This window comes from Acanthochromis polyacanthus, chromosome 21, assembly GCF_021347895.1.
Source record: "Acanthochromis polyacanthus isolate Apoly-LR-REF ecotype Palm Island chromosome 21, KAUST_Apoly_ChrSc, whole genome shotgun sequence".
In the NCBI taxonomy this organism is placed as follows: domain Eukaryota; kingdom Metazoa; phylum Chordata; class Actinopteri; family Pomacentridae; genus Acanthochromis; species Acanthochromis polyacanthus.
The window spans coordinates 13,999,062-14,024,736 of NC_067133.1; the positions used below are offsets into that span (position 1 = coordinate 13,999,062).

Consider the following 25,675-nt stretch of genomic DNA (forward strand, 5'->3'; position numbering starts at 1 on the left):
GCATCGGTATTCCTCAAATGTGATTTTTTTTATGGTGCCAAAAGCTAAATATAACTGTGCTGCATCTTGTGTTTAATCCATCCTTGATGAGCGGCAGGTTTGTGTAACTCTACCGGTGTGTGTCCGTGTAAAGGAAGAGGGGTTCACACCAAGGACACTGGTGTGATATAAAAGGAACAATGCATCTGCTGATGTTTGTTCATGCAGAGCAACAGTCCCTCAGTGAGCATCCACTACTGTGCAGGATTTTTGAAATAGTTGAGGCATTTTGAGTTTGGATCTTTCTAGAAACTGCTCTTCAGTGTTCAGGTGCTGTTGCAGTAAAGTGAGGTGAGTATGATGGTGCTCTGGTAACATTTTAAACAGATGTGAAAGAGACGCTGAAGTGATTGTTTTTGATTTAGGAGGAGAAGATGAGCACTGATGGGGAGATGGCAATTTTTGGGGTTGCTGCCCAGTTCCTCCGTAAGTCAGAGAAGGAGAGGACGGAGGCTCAGGCCCGACCCTTCGACGGCAAGACGGCCTGCTTCATCTGCGAGGAGAAAGAGCTGTACGTGAAGGCTGAGATCCAGGACAGGGAGGACGGAAAAGTCACTGTCAAGACCATGGATGACAGAGTGGGTTGCTCTGATAAACTGGCCTTTTATTAGACACTGACCACACCCAGTGAATATGGCCCTAGTGCTGAACGTGATATAGAAAGATTTCATGCATCATCAGGGAGTCCTGTAAAAACGGCAATAAAGAACCTGCAGAATGTTATTAGGCTGCTTTCAACAGAGACAGTTAACCTCCCCTGGAGCTCAAAATCCACAAAAGTAAAACTGTGTATAAAAATCTCAGCTCGCATTATTAAAATATGCACAGGCAGTAAATATCCTGTAGCCTTTTAGTAGTTTGAAAACACATTTTTATGTACTGCAGTCTTTCATTTTGGAGCTATTGATGTTTTTGTTTGCTTTGCAGACTCTAACTGTCAAAGAGGACCAAGTATTTCCCATGAACCCGCCAAAGTTTGATAAGATTGAAGACATGGTGATGATGACGCACCTCCATGAACCTGCAGTGCTGTTCAACCTAAAGGAGCGATACGCAGCCTGGATGATCTACGTAAGTCATGCAGGGAAAAGGATGCCACACAATACGGATTTAAAACCTAGAGGTGGAAAGCGTTTACAATGTATTTGCCAGTCAAGTGAGATTATTTTTAATGATTTCCAACGCAGTTCTACGATGCAACAACTTAAATGACGCACATTACTTAGCTCTGTGCTTTACCTAAGGACATTTTACCTATCTAGACAAAGCCGATGCTAATGTCAGTGAAAATTTAGAAAAAAACAATACAATTGTCTGGGACATAACGAGTGTTACAGCTAAAAAATTTCCAAAGAGACAGGTGACAGCAAAGTGGGGCAAAATAACTGCAATGAGACACAAAACAGCTGAAATAAACACACGATGCAATTTCACATAGATGAAAGATAACTGCAAAGTGATGAAAACAACCATAGACATGAAATCCCTACAAAGGAGACACAAAACAATTGCAAAAACATAGGGCACGACTACGCAACATACACCAAAAATGACACAAAATACCTACAGAGAGACACAAAACCAAAAGATGCAAAACTACTGCAGAGATATAAAATCACTACAAAAAGAGACATGAGATGTCAAATGACTACACAACATAAAATAACAAAACAGATATGCGAAACAAATGACTACCAAAATGCACAAAATTATCAAAGAGACGTGAGATGACTGCAAAGACATCTAAATGTCCTTTGTCATCCATGAATCTGAAAACAATGATCTCTAAATCATTATTTTTGTTTCTTTTTGTAGCAGTTTTGATCTTTGTAGTCACTTCGAGTCTCCTTCTAGTAGCTTAGTATCTCTTCATGGTTTTTTTTGTGTCTTATAGTGGTTATTTTGTGTCCATCTGTGGCCATTTGGCAACGATTTGAAATTGCTTCGGTCATCATGTAGTCTATAGTTTTTTTGCATCCATTTGTATTTATTCTGTGTCACTTTGTAGTTAATTTGAATGCCTTTGAGGTAAATTTGGATGTTTTTGCAGTTCTTTTTTTACTCTTTTCGGTAGTTTTGCATCTCTTTATGTTCATTTTGAATCTCAGTGTAGTAGGTTTGTGTCTGCAGTAGTTTGGGGTCTGCGTATAGTCTTTTTGGTCGTTTTGCATCTCTTAATGCTGATTCTGTTTCTCCCTCTAGTCGTTTTGTGCCACTAATCGAATGTAACGACAAAATGCTGAACTGAAATAAAAAGTCAACGTTGTTTTGTAGAAGTCGCCGCGTTGCTACGATCACGCCTTTCATTGTTTTGCATGCAGACCTACTCTGGGCTCTTCTGTGTTACTGTGAATCCTTACAAATGGCTGCCAGTCTACAACCCAGAGGTGGTTCAGGCCTACAGAGGGAAGAAGCGGATGGAGGTTCCCCCTCACATCTTCGCCCTGTCTGACAACGCCTACCAGTTCATGCTCACTGGTACTGTAGCAGCAAAATCAGAGCAAATAAAACACATTTTTTCCTCTCTATTTAACTCTCCTGTCTTGTGTCCTCAGATCGTGAAAATCAATCTATACTCATCACGTAAGTATAATCGAGGTTTTTCCTATACATATTTCAGAGGACATCAAGCTGATAAATATGTATGAAGTTGTGTTTTTCTTCTTAGTGGAGAATCTGGTGCAGGCAAGACAGTCAACACCAAACGTGTCATTCAGTATTTTGCGACGATCGCAGTGCCTGTAGAAAAGAAAAAGGAGGCAACCAGTAAAATAAAGGTGAGCTCATGCAGCTTGCAGAGTCTGTCACTTGTTTTCAGAAAGCAGCAGGCGTCACATTTGCATGTTCGCTCTTCATCAGGGAACTCTGGAGGATCAAATCATCCAGGCCAACCCGCTGCTGGAAGCTTTTGGGAACGCAAAGACTGTCAGGAATGACAACTCGTCTCGCTTTGTAAGTGGGCTGCAGGGACTTTGTTTTGATTTAACATGAATTTGTTCAGCACACAGAGTAAGAAGCTACTTTTTCAATGAATAGGGTAAATTCATCCGAATCCACTTCGGTACGACTGGTAAACTGGCATCTGCAGACATCGAAACATGTAAGTTTATATCCTGGTAATTTAGTGTGAATTATGTTGCCGTGAAGAACACATTTAAATTCAAGCTTTTCCTTCCTGAAAGACCTGTTGGAGAAATCGAGAGTGACTTTCCAGCTCTCGGCTGAGAGGAGTTATCACATCTTTTATCAGCTCACTTGCAACAAGAAGCCTGAACTTATTGGTAATCTGATGAGTCCTCATTGTCTTATTTGATCATTTTATTTCTAAGTTGCACAAACAGATCTGAACTTGGTTTCTTTCCCTTCAGATCTGCTTCTTATCACCACCAACCCCTACGACTTTGCCTTCATCAGTCAAGGAGAAATCAGTGTCAAAAGCATCAACGATGCAGAGGAGCTCATGGCTACAGATGTGAGTTTGTAGCACGCAGAGTTTGATTTCTCTGGTTTCAGTTGCTTTACATCTGAATTTGTCATTTTTTAATATAAACACAGGAAGCTTTTGATATTCTCGGCTTCACCGGTGAAGAGAAAATCTCCGTCTATAAGCTGACTGGTGCTGTGATGCATTATGGGAACATGAAGTTCAAGCAGAAGCAGCGGGAGGAGCAGGCCGAGCCCGATGGAAGTGAGGGTGAGGACGGCACACCAGAGTTCATACTGCTATAAAAAGCATTAAATGGATCCAGACGAAAAGATACATATAAAAGCTGTTTTGTTTTGTTGCAGTGGCTGACAAAGCTGCATATCTGATGGGCCTGAACTCAGCTGATCTGCTGAAAAACCTCTGCTACCCCAGAGTGAAGGTTGGGAATGAGTTTGTTACCAAAGGACAGAATGTGCAGCAGGTGAGAGCACAGTCTCTTCCTCTTGACATATGAAGTGTTTCACTGCAGAAGGTCATCCATGGTGTGTTTTTGCAACAGTTGCAGCAGTTATTTTGTGCCTGTTTGCTGTTGCATCTCTTTGTTGTAGTTTAGTATCATTTCATGAGTGTTTAATAGTGGTTGTTTTGTGTCTATTTGTGGTCATTCAGCATCTTTTTGTCATTATTTCTGTGGCTGTCTCCTGTTTAGTTATTTTTTGCATCTATATGTAGTCCTTCTGTGTCGCTTTGCAGTCATTTTGCATGTATTTGTGGTCATTTTAGATCTTTTGCAGTTGTTTTACAACTATTTTTGGTAGTTTTGGTATCACTTTGCAGTTGTTTTGGTCACTTTGTGGTTATTTTGCATATCTATGTAGTAATTTGGTTTCTCTTTGCAGTTGTTTTGGGTCTGTACATGGTTGTTTACACCTGTTTTTGGTAGTTTTGCTCCTCTTTATGTTTGTTTTGTTTCACTCTATTGTTGCAGTTGTTTTGCATCTCTGTGGTTATTTCACATCTTTGGTGATTATAGTAGTTTAGTATCTTTTTATCTTAATTTTGTGTCTCTTTGTGGTTGTTTGGGTCCTTTTTGTAATTGTTTTTATTATTTAGTGTCTGTAGTTACTTGATGTTTTTTTTTTGCAGTTGTTTCATGTCTGATTGTCTGACATCCGCTTTAAGTCCTGTTGCATCTATTTGTAGGTATTCTGTGTTACTTTGCAGTTATTTTGCATCGTTTCTTGGCTTTGTTTCTCTTGATGCTTATTTTAAATGTCCTTATGGTTGCTTTGTGTGCAGCAGGGTCCATATCCAGTAAACCCTCCATGATTGTACTGTATATAGACTATTTTCCTGTTTCTTTGCAGGTGTACAACTCCATTGGGGCACTCGCAAAATCCGTCTATGAGAAGATGTTTCTGTGGATGGTCGTACGAATCAACCAGCAGCTGGATACGAAGCAATCCAGACAACATTTCATTGGAGTTTTGGATATTGCTGGCTTCGAGATTTTTGATGTAGGTGGTAAAAATAAATCTGTTCACTTCCCAGGAGCTTACTGAATATAGTGTTTATTTCAATAGGATCTGTACTGTTTGTATGTAGTACAACAGCATGGAGCAACTCTGCATCAATTTCACCAATGAGAAGCTGCAACAGTTTTTCAACCACCACATGTTTGTTCTGGAGCAAGAAGAATATAAAAAGGAAGGAATCGACTGGGAGTTTATTGACTTTGGGATGGATTTGGCTGCCTGCATTGAGCTCATTGAAAAGGTACTACATACCGATGAATTCAAAATAATGGTGTACTTAATAAATGTTGCATAGATCAACATTTTGTTAATAAAAAAGGTTTGCTTTCCAGCCAATGGGCATCTTCTCCATCCTCGAGGAAGAGTGCATGTTCCCCAAATCAACAGACACCTCTTTCAAGAACAAACTCTACGACCAACATCTAGGTAAGAACAACTGCTTCCTGAAACCCAAAACAGTCAAAGGGAAGCCTGAAGCTCACTTCACTCTGGTGCACTACGCCGGCACCGTGGACTACAACATCACCGGCTGGCTGGAGAAGAACAAAGACCCCCTGAATGAGTCGGTGGTGCAGCTGTACCAGAAGTCATCAGTCAAAATTCTGGCCATGCTGTACGCAAGTTTCTCTGGATCTGAGGGTAAGTATGTTTACAACCATTTTTATGGATATTTTTATATACACAGAATGTACAGAATGTCTGTTAAATATGAACCTGAAAACTGAAAACTAGCCTTCACAGTGATATAAAACCTTTATGTCTGTTTGAATTGGGTTGTCAAAGCAGAAGCACCTGCAGGAGGAGCCAAAAAAGGAGCCAAGAAGAAGGGCGCATCTTTCCAAACAGTGTCGGCTGTGTTCAGGGTAAGACTGTTAAGTGTCCAGACATCAGTAAGAAATGCTAATTTAAAATATTTTAAAAAGACTGTGTGTTATTCCAAAATAATAAAACACCTAAAGAGGAGTTAAGCAGCTAATCCCTTAATTAAAGTCTCTGGTGTTTTAATCACTACTTTTCTGATTATCTATTAAAGGGATAGTTTAGGAGGAGACTATATAGATAGTTGTTTTCTAAAGAGTTAAATGAGAAGATCAACATCGCCTTTATTCATCTGTATTTAAAATTTAAGACTACAGCAGCTGGCTAGTTTTGATTAGCACATGAAACAGAAACATGGGGAAACAGCCAGCCTTGGCTGTGTGCTGTCCTAAAAGCAAAAAAACTGCACATTTTAGATATTAAAACAAAACAATTCTACAGTTCCCATGTGAAAATTTCTTACAGGAGAATCTTGGGAAGCTCATGACCAACTTGAGAACTACTCATCCTCACTTTGTGCGCTGCTTGATACCAAATGAGACCAAAACACCAGGTAGGTTTTTAATATTTCATCATTATGATAATACGCCACATGGCCATGGCTTTAGAGACTTATTGCCTTCTTATTGCCTTCTAGGTGCCATGGAGAACCACCTGGTCATCCACCAGCTACGCTGTAACGGCGTGCTGGAAGGCATCCGGATCTGCAGGAAAGGATTTCCGAGCAGAATTATCTATGGCGACTTCAAACAGAGGTAAATACACCTTTACTTTTAAATATTTCATATTATGTAGTTTCAAACTCAGTCAGATCTGTAACTCCTCCTACAGATACAGGATTCTTAATGCCAGCGCTGTTCCAGAGGGTCAGTTCATGGACAACAAAAAAGCTGCAGAGAAACTGCTGGGCTCAATTGATGTGGATCACACCCAGTACAAGTTTGGACACACTAAGGTTATTCTCTGTCTGAGAACACTTGGTTAGATAGTCATGAAGATATTAAGAGCGAATGAGCAAGTAAAGCTAAGGCAATAATTACCTGTATTTCCAGGTGTTTTTTAAAGCCGGCCTGCTCGGTGCCTTGGAGGAGATGAGGGATGAGCGGCTGGCCCAGGTTGTGATGTCCACTCAGGCTCTGTGTCGCGGCTACCTCATCCGGCTGGAGTATCAGAAGATGATGGCTAGAAAGTAAAGATGTTGACAGTTTTATTACTGCTTTATTTCTACATTTATTTACATATTCATGTATTTTTACATGTATTCATTTATGTACTTGTCTCTATGTGCTAATGACGAAGGAGGTCCTAAATAATAGATGGCTAGCACAGCAAGCTTGACAGAAGCCATAGATTTGATAAGAATCATTTGCTTTGGTCCGATTCTGCTTTCAACTGAGGATAGGATGGCCCACTTAATTCATACATATACACAGAAATTTAAAAATAAAGAAATGCAAAAATACAGAAATAACCAAAACATAGGTTAATCTATATAAATTCAGAAATATCTTCAAGATGTTGCCTCACTTAGTTCTCAAATTGGATCTGATTTGATTGATAAATAACCTTCATTTCTGTTACGTTTTTAAAGGCATAAAGACAAAAAATGAGCTTTTACAGAAAATTTGGTTTCCAGTTTTAAAAAAAATGTTCTGAAATAATGATTTCAGTGGGGGTTTTTTTGCTTGTTGCATCTTCAAAATTATCCCTGAAAAATGTCAAAATTAGCCTTTAAAAAGTGTGCAAATGTAAAATATAACTCCAATAAGCTCCCAGGTTTCAGGAAATACTATCAAGAACAGCAACTAACATCTTCAGTGACAGCAAATGATTGTCAAAAAAAATATCAAATAACACTTAAAATCATGCTATGGGCTGAAAATACAAAAAAAATGTGATGGGTGTCTTTTCTGTAAAAATCTGGCAGATTAAACTAAAGTGAATTTCACTTTGACAGGGAGGCCATCTACACGATCCAGTACAACTTCCGCTCTTTCATGAACGTGAAACACTGGCCGTGGATGAAACTGTATTTCAAGCTGAAACCTCTTCTCAAGAGTGCTGAGGCTGAGAAGGAAATGGCCCAAATGAAGGTGGATTTCACAAAACTTAAGGAAGATTTGGCCAAATCAGAAAACCGGCGGAGAGAGCTGGAGGAGAAAATGGTCTCCATCGTACAAGAGAAGAACGATCTCCTGCTTCAAGTGCAGGCGGTGAGTTAAACCAACAAAAGAGCTGATTGTTATCCATGTGGGTGTTCTAAGCTCTACTGCTGGTCTACAGGAGGCCGACAGCCTGCTGGATGCAGAGGAGAGATGCGAAGGACTTATCAAAAGCAAGATCCAGCTGGAGGCCAAGCTGAAGGAGGTGATGGAGAGACTGGAAGATGAGGAGGAGGTCAACGCTGAGCTGACGGCCAAGAAGAGGAAGCTCGAGGACGAGTGTGCTGAGCTGAAGAGAGACATCGACGACTTGGAGCTCACATTAGCCAAAGTGGAAAAAGAGAAACATGCTGTAGAAAACAAGGTGAGCCTGTTTATTACTGCTATTTGAACATGTTGTTGGAGGACTGCTACATCTTCCTTCTTCATTGTGACTGTAGGTGAAGAACCTAACGGAGGAAATCCTGAGCCAAGATGAAAGCATCACCAAACTGTCCAAAGAGAAGAAAGCCCTGCAGGAGGCTCATCAGCAAACACTGGACGACCTGCAGTCAGAGGAGGATAAAATAAATGTTCTGACCAAAGCCAAAACTAAACTGGAACAGCAGGTAGACGAGGTGAGCTAAACGGTGAAGACAGGGATGGTTTAGTACACTGTGCTGCTACTGTTAAGACAGAGATGATGACTGAGTTTGTATTTTCAGCTGGAAGGTTCACTGGAACAAGAGAAAAAAGTTCGTATGGATCTGGAAAGAGCCAAGAGGAAGCTGGAGGGAGATCTGAAACTTGCCCAAGAGTCCATAATGGATCTGGAGAATGAGAAGCAGCAGCTGGACGAAAAGACGAAAAAGTAGGGATTGAATGATTTTGGCTTTGGTACCAAAAGAACATTTTTTTGGGAGTTTTCAAATGACCTTTAATGTAAACATGAATAGACGGGCGGTAGAAAGATACTCTCATTGATTACCAAATGACATTTGCACTTCTAATTTCACTTGTTCAAAGCATATTAGTTGCTAATCTCTTTGTGAGCTGTTTCTGTTTAATAAAAACGTTGGTTTTGGGTACAGAGCAACTTGTTTCACAGGTAAAAAACTGTAGACACTGATGTTCACACAGAGAAGAGAGAGGTTAAATAACTACATGTACTGTGAAAGGTGTCTCTTTTACTGACCAAATAATTTCTGCTATCTTATGGTTCAGCCTTTTGGAAGTGCACACTTTGTCCTTGGTTCAACTGTTTGACAGTTAACTTGAAATACCACTCATCTCTATGACTGTGTCGCTTTTGTGATTTTTGCAAAGTCTGACACATAAAAAGAAAGCTTTGTTTCATTTTACAGGAAAGACTTTGAGTTGTCGCAACTACAGACGAAGGTGGAAGATGAACAAGCCCTTGGTGCACAACTACAGAAGAAGATAAAAGAGCTCCAGGTAAAGAAATGAATCAATAGATGGTGTGAGGATGTTATGAAGAGATATTATTTAAGTGGGTGTCTGTTTTTGATGGGGGTTGCAGATGATGACTAGTCTAATTGTTGATTTCTTCTTTGGTCTATAAAATGTCAGAAAATGGTGAGAAATGTCAATCAGTGTTTTCAGAGTCCAAGATGATGTCTTTAAATGTCTTATTTTGTCCTTGCTGTCCCAAAGATATTCAGTTTGCTGTCATAGAGAAGTAAAGAAACCAGAAAATACCCAAATTTTAGAAGACGGACTCGGACAAATCCTCCTTTGCTGTGAAAATCCATCCATCCAATATTAATTGGAGAATTTTCTTAATGAGGAAAATCAGAATTGATTTAATAGCTGACTGCTGATTAATTACCGCAGCTAAGGTTAACAGTAAACACTATGTATCAAAGGCTGCGATTTAATTGGGTGTTTTATGAACGAAAACTGTGAAACAGCACCAGCAGTAGTTCACCACACGGCGAACCTTCATTAATGAGAAGCAACACTCTGAGGTTGGGCTACAGAAACCTGTGAAGTGATGTGACATAATTACTCAGGGAACACAGATAATATTCATAAATGCTATATAATTACTAAATAATAATGTAAATTACCACATAGGCTCGAATTGAGGAGCTGGAGGAGGAAATTGAGTCAGAACGTGCAGCTCGAGCCAAAGTGGAGAAGCAGAGGTCTGATCTGTCCAGAGAGCTGGAGGAGATCACCGAGCGGCTGGAGGAGGCTGGAGGAGCCACCGCCGCTCAGGTCGAGATGAACAAGAAGCGAGAGGCCGAGTTCCTGAAACTCCGCAGAGAGCTGGAGGAGTTTTCTCTGCAGCACGACGCTACCTCTGCTGCTCTGCGCAAGAAACATTCAGACAGTGTGGCTGAAATGGGAGAACAGCTGGATAACATCCAGAGAGTCCGGCAGAAACTAGAGAAGGAGAAGAGCGAATTAAGACTGGAAATGGATGACTTATCCAGTAACATGGAAAACATGGCCAAAGCAAAGGTCAGTTTTCATATTTACTGTGATTTATATGATCAACTCAATGTAAGGAGATGTCAGGTTGATTTTTCCTTTTTTAAAATTTGAAGATAAATTTAGAGAAACTCTGCCGTTCACTCGAAGATCAACTGAACGAGGTAAAAACCAAAGAGGACGAGCATCAGAGGCTCATAAATGACCTTTCAAGCCAGAAAGCTCGGCTGCAGACAGAAAATGGTGAGTATTTGATTGTATCTGAATCAGACAGACTCCCAGATGAACCAGTTCCACTGATTCTTTTCCCTCTTGTCATCCAGCTGAGATGTCTCGGCAGCTAGAAGAAAAGGAATCCTTAATGTCGCAGCTGACCAGAGGAAAGCAGGCCTACATTCAGCAGCTTGAGGAGCTGAAGCGACTTCATGAGGAGGAAGTGAAGGTGACCTTCTGAAAAAGCACACAAAGATGACTAGAATGTTTGAGAGTTTAAAGTGTTTATGATGTTTCTTTCTTGCTGTTTAGGCTAAAAACGCCCTAGCTCACAGTTTGCAGTCTTCTCGTCATGACTGTGAGCTGCTCAGAGAGCAGTACGAGGAGGAACAGGAGGCCAAAGCTGAGCTGCATCGCTGCCTGTCCAAGGCCAACAGCGACGTGGCTCAGTGGAGAACCAAATATGAGACGGATGCCATTCAACGCACCGAGGAGCTTGAGGAGGCCAAGTAAGAAACATCTCCATACCAGCTGGAAACCCAAAGGCTTCTTGTGAGACCTTATGATGTGGTGGCTGTTCTTCCACAGGAAGAAGTTAGCTCTCCGCCTGCAGGATGCAGAAGAAGCTGTGGAGGCTGTTAACTCCAAATGTTCCTCCCTTGAAAAGACCAAACAGCGGCTGCAGGGGGAGGTGGAGGATCTGATGATGGACGTAGAGAGATCGAATGCTGCTGCTGCTGCCTTGGACAAGAAGCAGAGGAACTTTGACAAGGTTTTGATAAGACTTTCAAATTGTCTCCAATTGATACAGTAACTGAGAGGCTCAGTAGGCAAAATATATTCCAAATGAACCTGTAAAACAACAGCTTTTTAAAACAGTTTTTCACAGTTTTGGTTAACAATCTGTTGTTTTACTGTTAGAAAAAAACACTGTGATTTTACAGATAGGAGAAGACAGGGTTGAAGGACAAATGAAGGATGGAAAAATTGTAATTTTTTTAAACTGTGACTTCATAGAGCTTTGGTAAATATCAATTAAATCACTGAAAAAGGTATTATTTATATGTTGACTGTGAAAAAACAGGCCATGTCAGAAATCTGTGTTTTTACAAATAGAAATTTGTTCTGCTATAGTGACTGCAAAAGTACATGGTTTTTATTGTGTTTAAATTGACAAAAATATGATTGTCTTATCAATATTTTGTCATAGTTTCTCTTTTTGTGCTCTTTAATGAAAGTTGAGGTCAAGTAGCTGGAACCAGTGTGGCAGAAAATAGCTTTTTCTTCACCAAAATAAGAAGATGTTAAATATACTGATTTATTTTGGCTATTTTAGGACTGATTCCTTCTCATAAACATAAAAACCAAAGGAGCAATTTAACAGCTTAGTTAGACTGCTCGAGGCTATTTTTAAATATTCATGTGAAAAAACATCTCACAACTCAGTCGGTAACAGCTTCTGTGGCCTTTGGCACAATTAGACACTTGGAGAACCAAACAGGGGCTACTTGTCATTAAAATTCATAACACAAATGTTATATTTTCCTGTACTGTCTTTGGTTGTAGGTTCTGGCTGAGTGGAAGCAGAAATATGAGGAGGGTCAAACAGAGCTGGAGTCGGCTCTAAAAGAGGTGCGCTCTCTGGGAACTGACAACTTCAAGATGAAGAACACTTTTGAAGAATGCCTGGAACAGCTGGAGACCCTCAAACGGGAAAATAAAAACCTGCAACGTATGTCAAATTTAACAGCCTATTTAAAATCTTTGATAATGCTGTATCCTGTTTTTTTATTGACTATGGGTAGAACATTACCATGTTTCTGTTTCACTGCAGAGGAAATAATGGATCTGACTGAGCAGCTGGGAGAGACGGGGAAAACCATCCATGAGCTCGAAAAATCAAAGAAACAGGCTGAGCAGGAGAAGTTGGAAGCCCAGGCATCTCTGGAGGAGGCAGAGGTGAACACAAGGAAAACATAAAGATCATATGTGTTTAAATAAACTCTACCATCACGGGTCAGTATGGCCTCATGTCTGCTTTTCTTCTCAGGCCTCCCTGGAACATGAGGAATCCAAGATCCTGCGAGTCCAGCTGGAACTGAACCAGGTGAAGTCAGAGGTGGACAAGAAGATAGCCGAGAAGGACGAAGAGATCGAGCAGCTGAAGAGAAGCAGTCAAAGAGTCACTGACACGATGCAAAGTAACTTGGACGCTGAGGTCCGGAGCAGGAATGATGCACTGAGAGTGAAGAAGAAGATGGAAGGAGACCTGAACGAGATGGAAATCCAGCTCAGCCACGCTAACAGGCAGGCGGCTGAAGCTCAGAAACAGCTGAGGAACATACAAGTTCAGCTCAAGGTTGGTCACGTACACATCTGATGTCCAGAGTGAGCATTGTTAGCTTTGTGAAATCAAACAGAAACATGCTTCTTCCATTAATTTGACCTATTAGGAGGTTCAACTTCACCTCGACGATGCCCTGAGAAGCAATGATGACATGAAGGAGCAGGTTGCCATGTCGGAGCGCAGGAGTAACCTCATGCAGGCTGAGATCGAGGAGATCCGAGCAGCTCTGGAGCAGACGGAGAGGAGCCGCAAGCTGGCAGAGCAGGAGCTGCTGGACGCCAGCGAGAGGGTTCAGCTGCTTCACTCACAGGTTCAGATTCACCAGTATTTCATCATAGTTCGCTTGAGAGTGAGCCTCAAAGACTGCCTCTAGATTCTTAAAAGCTGTATAGCCAACACATTTCTAATAATGAATGACATGGCTGCTCTTGAAAGAGATTGCTCATAGGGATGGTTGCAGTCTCCTTGAGCTCTACAAACTTTTTTGCATCTTTTAGGGCATTAAAGCTTGTAGGATGTGTCTACACTTAGCAGATTAAATTTTAAAATGGCATTTCGGTCAAAAAACTGCACCCACACTTGATTCTGCAAATACGCCACAATGAGCAGTTCACCTTCAGCTGGGCATGTGCTGAGACATACGACCAAGCTAGCATCAGGAAATCAGTGTAGAAGAAGAATTGTTTATTGCAAGAAGATGGCAACTATTTTAAAGTTTTGATTTCATCACAGAAGAACCTGAAGCCAGACCCAACAGTTTCTGGATGAGTATAAAGTCAGCAAAGTGTTGCTCGTGTTACCTTTGTGATTGTTCTTCTTCTTCCTAATTTAGGTCAAGAAAACAAATAAATGCACTACTGTCTCCTTTTGTTCTTTTTTAGATACATTTCTGCAAAGCTCAGTTTACCACCATACGCACTATAACACCAAATGGTGTTTTAAGATTGATACACTTCCAAGCTAGATATGGAAAAGCAAAGTTTTGGGGGCTAAAATGGCATTTATGTTTGGATGGAAGCCCAAAATGAAGAGCAAAAGATGCATTTACAAATTTTTTGGGCTTAGTGCAGATGCAGTCTTTGTTTTCTTGCCCATAGCTTTGCTCTCTTGGTTCATTCTCAATGATTCCACACATACATGATCCATTTCTCCCCTTAAATTTATTCGGATTAAGATTTTGGCAGGTAGATGGAAATTAACTGGTGATATTCACTGAAACACAGGCGTTATTTTTTTTATAGTTTGACCAATAAGAAGCAATGTTCTCCTGTACAGTATCTACATGATTCTTTTAGCACTTGTATCAAATATCCTAAAAATATTGGAAATATTTTTAGATTCTAATGTCAGACTAACCGATTGCTTCCAGAACACCAGTCTGCTCAACAGTCGGAAGAAGCTGGAGGCTGATCTGTCTCTGATTCAGGGCGAGATGGACGATAGTGTCCAAACAGCCAGGAACGCTGAGGAGAAAGCCAAGAAGGCAATCACTGATGTAAGTGGACTTTGCTGAGTTTTATCCAAGCGGATGCGGCCGTCTACTAGCTATTTTATTACATATTTTAGGCTGCCATGATGGCTGAGGAGCTGAAGAAGGAGCAGGACACCAGCGCTCACCTGGAGAGGATGAAGAAGAACCTGGAGGTCACAGTGAAAGACCTACAGCAGCGACTCGATGAGGCCGAGAACCTGGCCATGAAAGGCGGGAAGAAGCAGCTGCAAAAACTGGAGTCCAGGGTAATAGGTTGGAAATGCTATGATAGGAAAATGAGGGTGTAAATGCATGTCAAATAAACTGTGTTTTTTGCAGGTTCGAGAACTTGAGAATGAGCTTGAAGCAGAACAAAGACATCAGTCAGATTCTGTGAAAGGAGTCCGCAAACTGGACCGCAAGATTAAAGAGCTCACATATCAGGTAAACCCATTGAAAGATCTTGTTTCCTTTCTTGTAAGCATTTTTACAAATATAAAAGATCTGCTGGTTTGTTACTCAAAACAGTCTGATGAGGACAAGAAGAACTTATTGAGGCTGCAGGAGCTGGTGGACAAACTGCAGATGAAGGTCAAAGTGTACAAGAGGCAGGCTGAAGAGGCTGTGAGTGGCTTTTTCTGTCAGATATCAATTAACGTGACATTTGGACGTTTTGGTTGATCATTTTTTGGTGCCTGACAGGAAGAGCAAGCCAACACTCATCTGACGAAGCTGAGGAAGGTGCAGCATGAGCTGGAGGAGGCTGAGGAGCGAGCTGACATTGCCGAGTCCCAGGTCAATAAGATGAAAGTCAAGAATCGAGACATGGGCAAGGTGAGTCTGTCAGCTTCAGCCAACTTAACACACTTTTAAAATACCTTTAGAAGACTAAATAACTTCTTTTTTTTCTCATCTTCCAGGCAAAAGACAGCGGAGAGAAGTCGTAATCAGCTGCCATGACACACTATCGACTGCTGTGTCTTAGTTTGCAACATACTCTTAACCAAATATGTATTTTTCTTCATTTAAAGCCACTGTATGTATTATTTCATGTAGTTATGGTGCAGTTCAAATGAGTCTCTGCTGGTTGTAGGAAAATAATAAGCTCATTTATCTCCGTAGCAGCTTGTCATTTGCATTGTTGCCTGTCTGTCATTTTCTACAACTGGAAAGCAGAAAAATGTTCACATTTTACACATCGTGGCTTTAGACATTAAGTGGCACAATTCATACGTGCATTCATTTGTTTTGTGGTAGTGGATGTATGTTGCCTTAATTGCAATAAAATCGAGAAAAAAAAGCCACTCTCTGACTCATCGTATTAATCTAGAGAGCAGCGTATTAACCAGGCGTAAACTAACCGTGACGTCACCCGTTGGTTTCAACGCCGAGAAAATGAAGCCCGGATTTTGCTACTTCCTGGTCGCCGTTTTGGATTTTTTGGAGCCAGTGACGTAAAAAGCGTCATCAAACAGACTGGACCGGAGAGCAACTAGGGGCAGGATTGGCTGAGGACTCTCTTATCCCGCCCACGTTTTACCGCAGAGACTTCTGTTGCTGTCTATCAAGTATAGCCACGCCCCCTGGCTCCGCCAACTTCAACGATTTATTTAAAATTCAGTATTGATTTATTTTAAGATCGGCCACCTGATCTCTCATTTTGACCACGAAAACTAACGGGAAAAAGATCCTGAGCTGTAGAAAATCAGTCTATCAAATTTTATTTTTTCCAAAAATGAAATGGAGTCTATGGAGCAAAAGCTTTTTGGAGCCAACCCTAGCGGACGGCGTGATATTGCAAGTTTTTGACACTTCCGGGTTGGCTTCAATTCTGGAGCCAGATGCTACGTTCTCTATATATATATAGTCTATGGTATTAACATTATTACTATTTCATTATTGTTGAAAATGAAAAGGAGGCACAGATTTAATTGAAATGCAATGGAGCAAAAAAACAGGACAGAGAAAATCTTAAAATATTTATTACTGCTCTAAAACTATAAACAGACAAGAATAGACAGAGAATCGAAAGTATGACAGCGAAGGCAACTGCAGGGGTGAAAACAGTGACAGAAAACGGGAAAATGAAATCTAAGATACATACACAAGGACAGAATAAACTGTTGAACAAAGAAGAAAATGACACAAAAGACCAAACTGGCTTGTAGTGAAATAGAAAGTCTCGATGAAGCTGTTAGGGAGAAGCAGGACACAAATGAAACTCTATGAAACCCCTTGCTGCTCGTTCTCTGTACAATTATGACGGTGTTACTCTGCTAGAACATCACCTGCGACGAGGCTTACTAAATTCATTAATCACATTCATTTTGACGCAGGAACTTCAAGACCAGCAAATTAGGTAGGATCCATCCTCATGTCACACCAAGTTTTAATTATGGTTTTACATTCTCAAATTAAGTTACACTTCATTAGGCACCCAGCATACAATAAAGCAAGCCCACAGCTTTTGTGGCCCCCGGGTAACCAGGGCTCCAGGGAGTTTCACCAGCTAATTAAAATCATACAATTAATCTGCCTTTTACATCACATGTGTTTAGGGCTGATTTTTTTTTCTGCAGCGCCCCCTGCTGTAGCTTGCTTATATGAGAAACATGTTTCTCATTAACCAAAACCAAAGTATCACCCAAATACACGTCACAAAATGATTGCACCTCGTAAGCTACAGAGGTGTAAAATTTCATGTTTATATGCGTTACTGTTGCAACTTCCGGCTTCCATTCTGTTTTATTACAAGCAAGTGTGTAAAAATTCTTTGACTGTTTTGTTTTGGTGCAAGATAAAGACCGAACAGATGTCCTATATTGTCAGGCAGATGCATAAATTAAGTAGTTAATGCTTTGTGTATTTATTGAAACAGGTGTTTTTTTGTCAGTTTAAGCCATTAACCATGTTTGCATATAAAGTTAATATGGTGGTAAATCAGTGAGTTAATATCATATTAGGTATTTGGAGACATGTTGTTGTAGCTACATGTCAGCATTTGATCATTCATGCTTTTGATCATGCTGTAACTTGATTTGTTTTAGTAAGAGTTAACAATATGAGTTAGCAGGCCATGATGTTAATATAAGAATGTATAAACTACTATGTATTTGATCTCAACACAACATTTGTGTCCACTGGCAAAGAGCGTTCTGCTACTCGCCCTGTCCCTCTTGTGCCTGGAAAACAAACACATTGGCGCAAAAATAGAGTTCATAACTACAGAATTTAGAAATAAGTCTCTGCTTCTTGCATTAGCATTGACTGTAGAAAGCAAAAACATTATGACTATTTTTTGAAAAAGCATGTTTTTCATACAGTTGGCACATTTATTGATGATTTTTGATCTTTTCAATTTTTTTTTTAACCAAAAACTGCTTCTTAACTCCTAGACTGGAAATTAAGTGCTAATTTTTCATCTGTTGATCAACACATGGTCACAGATAAATACTGGTGATTACACTTTATTTACAATACAGTACCTTTGTGCCGATTTCACGGCTCTTGGCTCGCATCTTGTTGGCCAGGGACTCGGCCACGTCAGCTCTCTCCTCGGCCTCCTCCAACTCGTGCTGGGCTTTCCTGAATCTGGCCATGTGCATGTTGGACTGCTCCTCCTGAAAAATCAATAGTTTCCATTTTACTGGTGATCTGACACTCCTCTGTATCCCTGAATACTCAATGAACTGATGGTGATTCACTCACAGCTTCTTCAGCGTGTCGCTTGTAGGCTTTCATTTTGATCTGGAGCTTGTCCACCAAATCCTGCAGTCGAATGTTGTTTTTCTTGTCTTCCTCAGACTGAAAGAAGAACCAACAAAGTGCAAAAGTCGCATAAACAATGAGACACTAAAATGGATGCTGGTTCATTAAATTTGTAAAAACTGGTTTTACCTGATAGGTCAGCTCTTTGACCTTTCTCTCGTATTTACGAACTCCTTTGATGGCCTCAGTAGAACGTTTTTGTTCTGCTTCAAGTTCGTTTTCCAGCTCACGGACCTGAGTACAAGTCAGGAGAGTTCTCAGGATTTTAGGCATTTTGTATCTGGGATTTCTATTGAACTGCTAATGTGTTTGTCCAACAGTTATTTCAACACTTCTGCACATTTCCCACCAGAATTGCTACAAAACACAGAAAAATTAGGTATTTACTGCTCAGTTTTTGATTACAAGATTCTTGAAGGTACTTGCAGCTTTCATTACATCATATCCATGCATATAACAGTTCTACGCCATCTAAAACATAAATAACCACTATTCAGTTATTCTTACTTCGCTTGACTGTCTATCACCTGTATTTTGATGATAGCATAGCAATGGGATTTTACATTCAGTGGTTGTATTTTCAGGTTATCTTCACTATTAGAACCTTCCTGTTGTGAAGTTGTAACCAGATAAAGTGCACACACCCTGGACTCCAGTTTCTGAAGCTGTTTCTTTCCACCCTTCATAGCCAAGTTTTCAGCCTCATCCAGGCGATGCTGCAGGTCTTTCACTGTGACCTCCAGGTTCTTCTTCATCCTCTCCAGGTGAGCGCTGGTGTCCTGCTCCTTCCTCAGCTCCTCAGCCATCATGGCAGCCTAAAGGTGCCACAACAGCAGCATTGGTTCCTTTAATATCATGACATCTGTGGGAACTTAAAAGCCAAGAAACCTGCATGAGAGCCCTTACATCAGTAATTGCTTTCTTGGCCTTATCCTCTGCATTCCTGGCCTCCTGAACAGCTTCTTCTATTTCCCCATGGAGCTGTGTCAGATCCGCCTCAAGTTTCTTCTTGGTGTTTATAAGACTGGTGTTCTGTCAAAGATAGAGGAGAGGCAAGCTGAAGAATATGCACTCAGAAGGGATTGTGAGAAGTTAGTGGCGGGAAGCAGCTCACCTGAGAATGAAGAAGTCCAGCGCGCTCACTGGCATCAACCAGCTCCTGTTCGGCCATTTTGCGGCTCCTCTCTGTTTGTTCCACAGCAGCTCGGAGTTCTTCAATCTCAGCCTGCATCAGGCTGGTTCTGCGCTCCATCATGGCTACCTGCTCTTTCATATCATCCTGACCTCTGATTGAGTCATCCAGGTGGATTTGGGCATCCTGAAAATGCATTTAGTTTTAGTTAGATTAGTTAGTTTGTCCCAGCTTGTGATAACTAATAGCCTTGCCATAAATCATTGCTCTGTGCTAACGGTATTAAAACTGGACATCAGTAACATGTGATTGTACCTTGAGCTGCCCCTGAACGTTCCTCAGTTGTTTCTGAGCCTCGGCTGACTGCCTGTTGGCGTGGCTCAGCTGGATCTCCATCTCATTCAGATCTCCTTCCATCTTCTTCTTCAGTCGCAGGGCGTCGTTCCTGCTCCGGACCTCGGCGTCCAGAGTGGTCTGCATCGACTCTATCACCCTCTGGTTGTTCTTTTTCATCTGGTCGATCTCCTCGTCTTTCTCTGCCAGTTTTCGGTCAATTTCAGCCTTCATCTGGTTCAGGTCCATTTGTACCCGTAGGATCTTAGACTCCTCCTGCTCCAGCGAGGCCTTAAAAAATGTAAGGACATTGTTCCAATAACAGAATCTAGTATCATTCACTCATGCCTCATTCAGAATGTATCTTTTTTCTCCTGTTTAATAATTTTCTATATGTGATACCTCTGCTTCCTCCAGTGCAGTCTGCATGTCATATTTCTCCGTCTCCACGTGCTTCTTGAATTTCTCCAGCTCATGAATCATCTTTCCGCTTTCTCCAAGTTGTTCTGTCAGGTCTGAAATCTCCTCTGTGTTTTGAAAGATGGGATTACAGGGATGTCTTCAAAAACCTGATTTAAAACTTTGCTTCTCACAAACCAACAATAAGATTTCACTCACGTTGCAGGTTTTTATTTTCCCTTTTTAGTGTCTCCAGATGATCCAGGGCTTCCTCATAGGAGTTTTTCAGTTTGAACAGCTCAGTGCTCAGAGATCGAGTTTCTTTCTGAGTGCCTTCGAGCTCTGCCTGAGACTCCTCGTACTTCTGCTTCCACTCAGCTAGAACCTGAACTCAAGGAAACATTTACTAGTGACAGTTAATGGTGTAACATGAATAAATGTAAGTGGTGTTAAGCATAGTCTTCAAAGAAATACCTTGTCAAAGCTCCTCTGCTTCTTGTCGAGGGTAGCAGCAAAGCTGTTGGACCTTTCCACATCTACCATCAGGTCCTCCATTTCATTCTGAAGTCGTTGTTTCGTTTTCTCCAGTGAGGCACATTTTGAATTCACTGCTTCAATTTGCTCTTCAGCCTCCTGGAGACGCTGGGCGAGCTTTTTCCTGTAGCAAGTAAAAACATGTTTTTAAATTACCATTCTTACAAGGTTCCAGGTTCCAGTTAAAAATCACAAACATGTCAGTGTTATTCTTGATTTATGCTCAACAAAATGTCCCAGTGCAAGGGTGCAAGCCAGCAAACGTATAACTGACTTAATCAGTCACTGGTATCCAAAGGTTAGAAGGTAGTCTTCCTCATGATAGACTTGCACTACTGCTCAAAAGTTTGGGGTCACCCAGGAAATTTCATGTTTTCCATGACACTTTTATTCATGTGCTAACATAACTGCACAAGGGTTTCTAATCACTAATTAGCCTTTCAGCACCATTAGCTAACACAATGCAGCATTCGAACACAGGAGTGATGGTTGCTGGAAATGTTCCTCTGTACCCCCATGGAAACATTCCATTAAAAATCAGACGTTTCCGGCTAGAATAGTCATTTACCACATTAACAATGTCTCGACTATATTTCTGATTAATTTAATGTGATCTTCAATGAAGAAAAAATGCTTCTCTTTCACAAATATTACATTTCTAAGTGGCCACAAACTTTTGAACTGTAGTGTATACATACTCATCATATCATGAAGGTGAGTTTCACATTTTGCTTTCAGATAAAGACATCCAATATAAATGATTATGACTTAGGAATACAACCAATATGAACCCATCAGGGCTTGTAGAGCTTTATATTAAAGGTAATTTCCTACAAACTTCCTGTGAGTTTTCTAGAAATAACAACGAATTATAGCACAAGGTATAGAGAGGGAAGCCATAGGTTGCTGCATTTATTTTAGTTTTAGTCATGTTCAGCTTAAGAGCTGTTGTCTGATTCAACTGTAAAGATTCAGCCATTGTTCTGTTATCACTAGAAACTCCTGTATGTGCTGAACGAAATGCTCATCTGTAAAAACATTTCATGTTTATGTGTGTTTAGCTGAGTGGCTGGAATTTGTAGGTTATGTTTGCAATTACGTGTAACAATTGACTCTTAATGAATCAAATAAACATTTTCTTATCCTCAGGCAAATTAGTAAAAAATATCAGAGAAATTGTGGACCTGCTGAAGAAAATGTAACTGTCTGGTGTTCTGTTGAAAAAGTTAATGTACACGATCTAATAACCTGGATAAGTACTTTCATTTCCTTTTTGTCATATCTTGTATTGATCAGTCTCAGTGTATAATTACTTTGCCTCCTCGAGCTCTTCGGTTCGTTGGATGGCATCAGTCTCATATTTGTTCCTCCACAGAGCCACCTCAGTGTTTGCCTTTGACAAACTTCGCTGCAGCTCAGCTTTGGCCTCCTGCTCCTCCTCGTACTGCTCCCGAAGGAGATCACAGTCATGACGAGCTGACTGCAAACTGTGAGCGAGGGCGTTCTTAGCCTACAGAATATGAAACACACATGAAACACTGTGCAAAAAAAGCGAAACTAACCATAAAAGTCACGTTTTGTGAGCTGATTACTTTTGTTTCCTCCTCAATCAGTCGCTTTAACTCATCGATCTGTGTGGTGAATCCCTGCTTTCCTCTCGTCAGCTGGGAGATGAGACTTTCTCTTTCCTCCATTTGACGGGAAAATTCAGCTAAAACAAACAAAACAGGAAAAAAAATTCATTAAAAGTCCGAAACTTTATAAATTGTAGTAAAATGAGGAACAGAATTACCATTCTCAGTCTGGAAACGGGCTCTCTGATTGGACAGATCTGAGATTTGTCTCATGTTTTCTTCATTTTTGGTCTTCAGCTCCAGTAGCTGATCCTCCAGTGAGCGACACATCTTCTCCAGGCCCACCTACAAGTACATAAATTAACACAAATTTCAAACAGTAAAACGACTTCTTGATTTCCGAAACCTTAAACACATATTTTCAGATTTATAAATATCACCTTTGCTTTTGCAACTGTTTCCATATTGCTGGTCAAATCATCGATCTCCATCTTCAGTTCGCTCTTTTCCTTCTCCAGTTTCTGCTTGATCCTCTGGAGGTTGTCGATCTGCTCTCCCAGCTCGGCCATGCTGTCCGCCTGCTTCTTGCGCAGTGCGGCGGCTGTGGCCTCGTGGTGGAGCGTCGACTCCTCCAGGTCGCGCCGCAGCTTGATGAACTCGGCTTCGCGCTTCTTGTTCATCTCGATCTGAGAGGCGGTGGCTCCTCCAGCCTCCTCCAGCCTCTCGCTGATCTCATCGATCTCCCTGGCCAGGTCAGACCTCTGCTTCTCGATCTTGGCTCGGACCGCTCGCTCGGCCTCCACTTCTTCCTCAAGTTCTTCAATGCGAGCCTGACAGAAAAACACATGCATGATTTAAATATTAGTGTTCTTATGAAACACATTTCTAATTTGATTGCCAAAATTCCTGATTTCCTCTAACACCAAATAACAATAGCACATTTTAAAAAAAAAGAATAACAGAGCAGAGTTGTGATCTTCGGTCCAGTTTAAGATTAATTATACAGACTCGCCTACAACAAACCAAGCTGGTCTTGAGGTCAATGAAAGTTGTCACAGAAAGCATTAACTTAACTTCATGTGCATCTTTGACCTCCCTAAAGTTTGATCATCATCTGATTTTCATCTCCTGTCATCAGCTGCATTGTGTGTGATCAGTTTTGCAGGCTTTTTTATATTCAAACCTCTTACAATGTTTGTTTTTGGTTCATCTTGTGATTTTAATGGTGTGCCGACAGAATGAATCACAGAACATCCTTATGAAAGCTTCTTTTCAGACTTCACACACTGAGCATCCATTTAATGAGCCACAAAATCTTATGAGCCCATAAGGCCTTTTCTCATATTTATATGTCATCAGTTCAGTTTATTAGTATGGAATTCACTCTTCTAGATAATCACCATCTTATTATATTTTAGCTTCTATGATTGTATGTATCATCATATCTACTAAACATATGTAAATATTTAGTGAAAACAGCCTGCTTGGACACCGAATTGATGACAATGTCTGACACTTACATGGAGTTCCTTCATCTTCTTTTGCAGCTGGTTGTTTATTGCTTGCTCATCTGCAATTTTGCTCACCAACTGCTGGTTTTCAAATTCTTTTCTGTGAAAACAAGAGGTATTTTATTAATTTGGGACCTAATTCCTCTTCTACATACTGTATAAGATCAGCTTACTTCTTAATTTTCTCCTCAGACTGCTGTTTGTCATTTTCTACATCCATCAGGGATTCCTGCGTGAGCTTCAAATCCCCCTCAAGCTTCCTTTTGGCTCTCTCCAAGTCCATGCGGATCTTCTTTTCTTGCTCCAGTGAACCCTCAAGCTTTAAAGTAAATTGCACAAAGTTAATTGAGACATTTAGCAACACCAGTGGCTGACTGTATTATTCTCTCTGCAGCTGCTCACATCATCCACTTGCTGCTCCAGTTTAGTCTTGGCTTTGGTCAGAGAGTTGACTTTGTCTTCCTCTGCTTGAAGGTCGTCCAGTGTTTGCTGATGGGACTCCTGCAGGGCTTTTTTCTCCTTGGTCAGTTTGGTGATGTTTTCATCCTGACCAGCCAGCTCCTCCATGAGGTTTTTAACCTACAAAAGCAGAAACACCAATGTGAATGAAAATGTTCTACTGGAGCGAATTCACAGAGTTTCTACTCTTTCATACACTTTGATCCTGACTGAAATATTTAATGAACTGCCATGACATTCAACCTGACTCAGGTATTCTAATGCCTTTAGTGATGCAGCACTGCCATGAGGCTGGCATCTGTGGGTGTAAGTGAAATGGCCTGACAACTACAGGATGGATTAGTATGAAATTTGCTAGAGACGTCCATGTGCCCCTCAGGATTAACTGTAATAATTTCAGAAGCAACCTCACACAAAGCTGCTGTTATTATTCCCGTGGATTATGGGACTCATGAGGCTGAAAACAGAAAGGAATATTCTGAAGAATCTAAAGTGAAGCTGAGGCTGGAACAAAGAAAACCTGCTGTGACAATAACTGAAAAGTGATCTCAAGCCACAAACAACTAAACAATAAGTGCAGTTATTCCACATTAATATCCAGAAATGAAACTCAGTAATATCTTGCCACTTGGACCTTTCTGACCACATATTGTAGTGTACTTTTAGAACACAACAGCTCCATTAAGGAGAAATCCTGCCTCATGCTACATAGTGCAATGACTTTTTGGAAATATATTTGTGCCACCAGGTTGTGTTCCTGCATCAACAAAATCAGGGCTATGCAGAAATGTTTTTCTCACTTTGGTGTGGAAGAATTTGAAAGATCTGCACTGAGTTGCAGCCTTTATCCCCATCTGACACCTTTGGAAAAAACTGACTTCAATCTGCAGCATTAAGTAATATTTGAAAAATGTGTGGTCTTGTTTAGTGCTAATCACCCAATGTTAGCATGCTAAGAAGCTAAACTAACATGGTGAACACGGTAAACAGTATATCTCCTAAACATCTGCATGTTCGCATGCTGATTTCAGCATTTAGCTCAAAGCTCCACTGTGCAGCTTCACAGTGATGCTAGCACAGCTGGTATCTTTGCATCAAAACAAAAGCGACACAAGGAAAAACGATTATATTGATGCTTTTCTTGCATTTGTGCAAACCACTTAAACTTACCACTTAATCCTTCTGAAATGTTAGGCAGTTTACAAAAAAGAGACAGCTTCTTCCCAAAAGACTTGAAATCACAAACCTTGTTTTCGGTAGCATGTTTCTCCTTCTCAACTTTGGCCAAGGTCATCTCCAGGTCGTCAATGTCTTTTTTCAGCTCAGAACATTCGTCTTCGAGCTTCCGCTTCTTGGCAGTCAGCTCGGCGTTCATTTCCTCCTCATCCTCCAGCCTCTCGGTCACCTCTTTGAGTTTGGCCTCAAGCTGGATTTTGCTTTTGATCAAGCCTTCACACCTCTCCTCAGCATCGCAAAGATTTTCTGAGTCCTAAGAAAAAAAAATACATTTCCGATG

The 25,675-nt window shown here is 40.8% G+C and overlaps 2 protein-coding genes across 2 annotated transcripts in view; one reads left to right on the forward strand and one right to left on the reverse strand.

Moving 5' to 3' along the window:
- Positions 1 to 413: 413 nt before the first annotated feature.
- Positions 414 to 15,735, forward strand: LOC110954124 (myosin-4-like). Its single transcript, XM_051941601.1, has 39 exons — positions 414 to 617; positions 967 to 1,110; positions 2,361 to 2,517; positions 2,595 to 2,622; positions 2,708 to 2,816; positions 2,899 to 2,991; positions 3,076 to 3,139; positions 3,222 to 3,320; positions 3,408 to 3,511; positions 3,595 to 3,733; positions 3,829 to 3,947; positions 4,834 to 4,983; positions 5,072 to 5,242; positions 5,334 to 5,640; positions 5,788 to 5,864; positions 6,286 to 6,373; positions 6,458 to 6,575; positions 6,652 to 6,775; positions 6,873 to 7,009; positions 7,778 to 8,033; positions 8,104 to 8,346; positions 8,423 to 8,599; positions 8,687 to 8,832; positions 9,326 to 9,416; positions 10,059 to 10,448; positions 10,535 to 10,661; positions 10,742 to 10,860; positions 10,944 to 11,140; positions 11,220 to 11,403; positions 12,198 to 12,363; positions 12,466 to 12,590; positions 12,682 to 12,990; positions 13,085 to 13,288; positions 14,348 to 14,473; positions 14,545 to 14,715; positions 14,789 to 14,893; positions 14,978 to 15,073; positions 15,152 to 15,283; positions 15,370 to 15,735. The coding sequence occupies exons 1-39, from the start codon at positions 414 to 416 to the stop codon at positions 15,394 to 15,396; spliced, it is 5,823 nt and encodes a 1,940-aa protein (XP_051797561.1). The 3' UTR covers positions 15,397 to 15,735.
- Positions 6,885 to 25,675, reverse strand: part of LOC110954141 (myosin heavy chain, fast skeletal muscle-like) — a 28,838-nt gene continuing 10,047 nt past the window's right edge. Inside the window, exons 21-39 of the mRNA XM_051941600.1 lie at positions 25,406 to 25,648; positions 24,103 to 24,279; positions 23,874 to 24,019; positions 23,710 to 23,800; positions 22,630 to 23,019; positions 22,408 to 22,534; positions 22,208 to 22,326; positions 21,929 to 22,125; positions 20,556 to 20,739; positions 20,301 to 20,466; positions 20,085 to 20,209; positions 19,665 to 19,973; positions 19,332 to 19,535; positions 19,124 to 19,249; positions 18,862 to 19,032; positions 18,347 to 18,451; positions 18,158 to 18,253; positions 17,935 to 18,069; positions 6,885 to 7,002 (exon numbers count right to left, since the gene is read on the reverse strand). Coding sequence (XP_051797560.1) covers positions 6,973 to 7,002; positions 17,935 to 18,069; positions 18,158 to 18,253; positions 18,347 to 18,451; positions 18,862 to 19,032; positions 19,124 to 19,249; positions 19,332 to 19,535; positions 19,665 to 19,973; positions 20,085 to 20,209; positions 20,301 to 20,466; positions 20,556 to 20,739; positions 21,929 to 22,125; positions 22,208 to 22,326; positions 22,408 to 22,534; positions 22,630 to 23,019; positions 23,710 to 23,800; positions 23,874 to 24,019; positions 24,103 to 24,279; positions 25,406 to 25,648 — 3,141 coding nt within the window. The 3' untranslated portion in view covers positions 6,885 to 6,972. The remainder of the gene's footprint in view (positions 7,003 to 17,934; positions 18,070 to 18,157; positions 18,254 to 18,346; positions 18,452 to 18,861; positions 19,033 to 19,123; positions 19,250 to 19,331; positions 19,536 to 19,664; positions 19,974 to 20,084; positions 20,210 to 20,300; positions 20,467 to 20,555; positions 20,740 to 21,928; positions 22,126 to 22,207; positions 22,327 to 22,407; positions 22,535 to 22,629; positions 23,020 to 23,709; positions 23,801 to 23,873; positions 24,020 to 24,102; positions 24,280 to 25,405; positions 25,649 to 25,675) is intronic.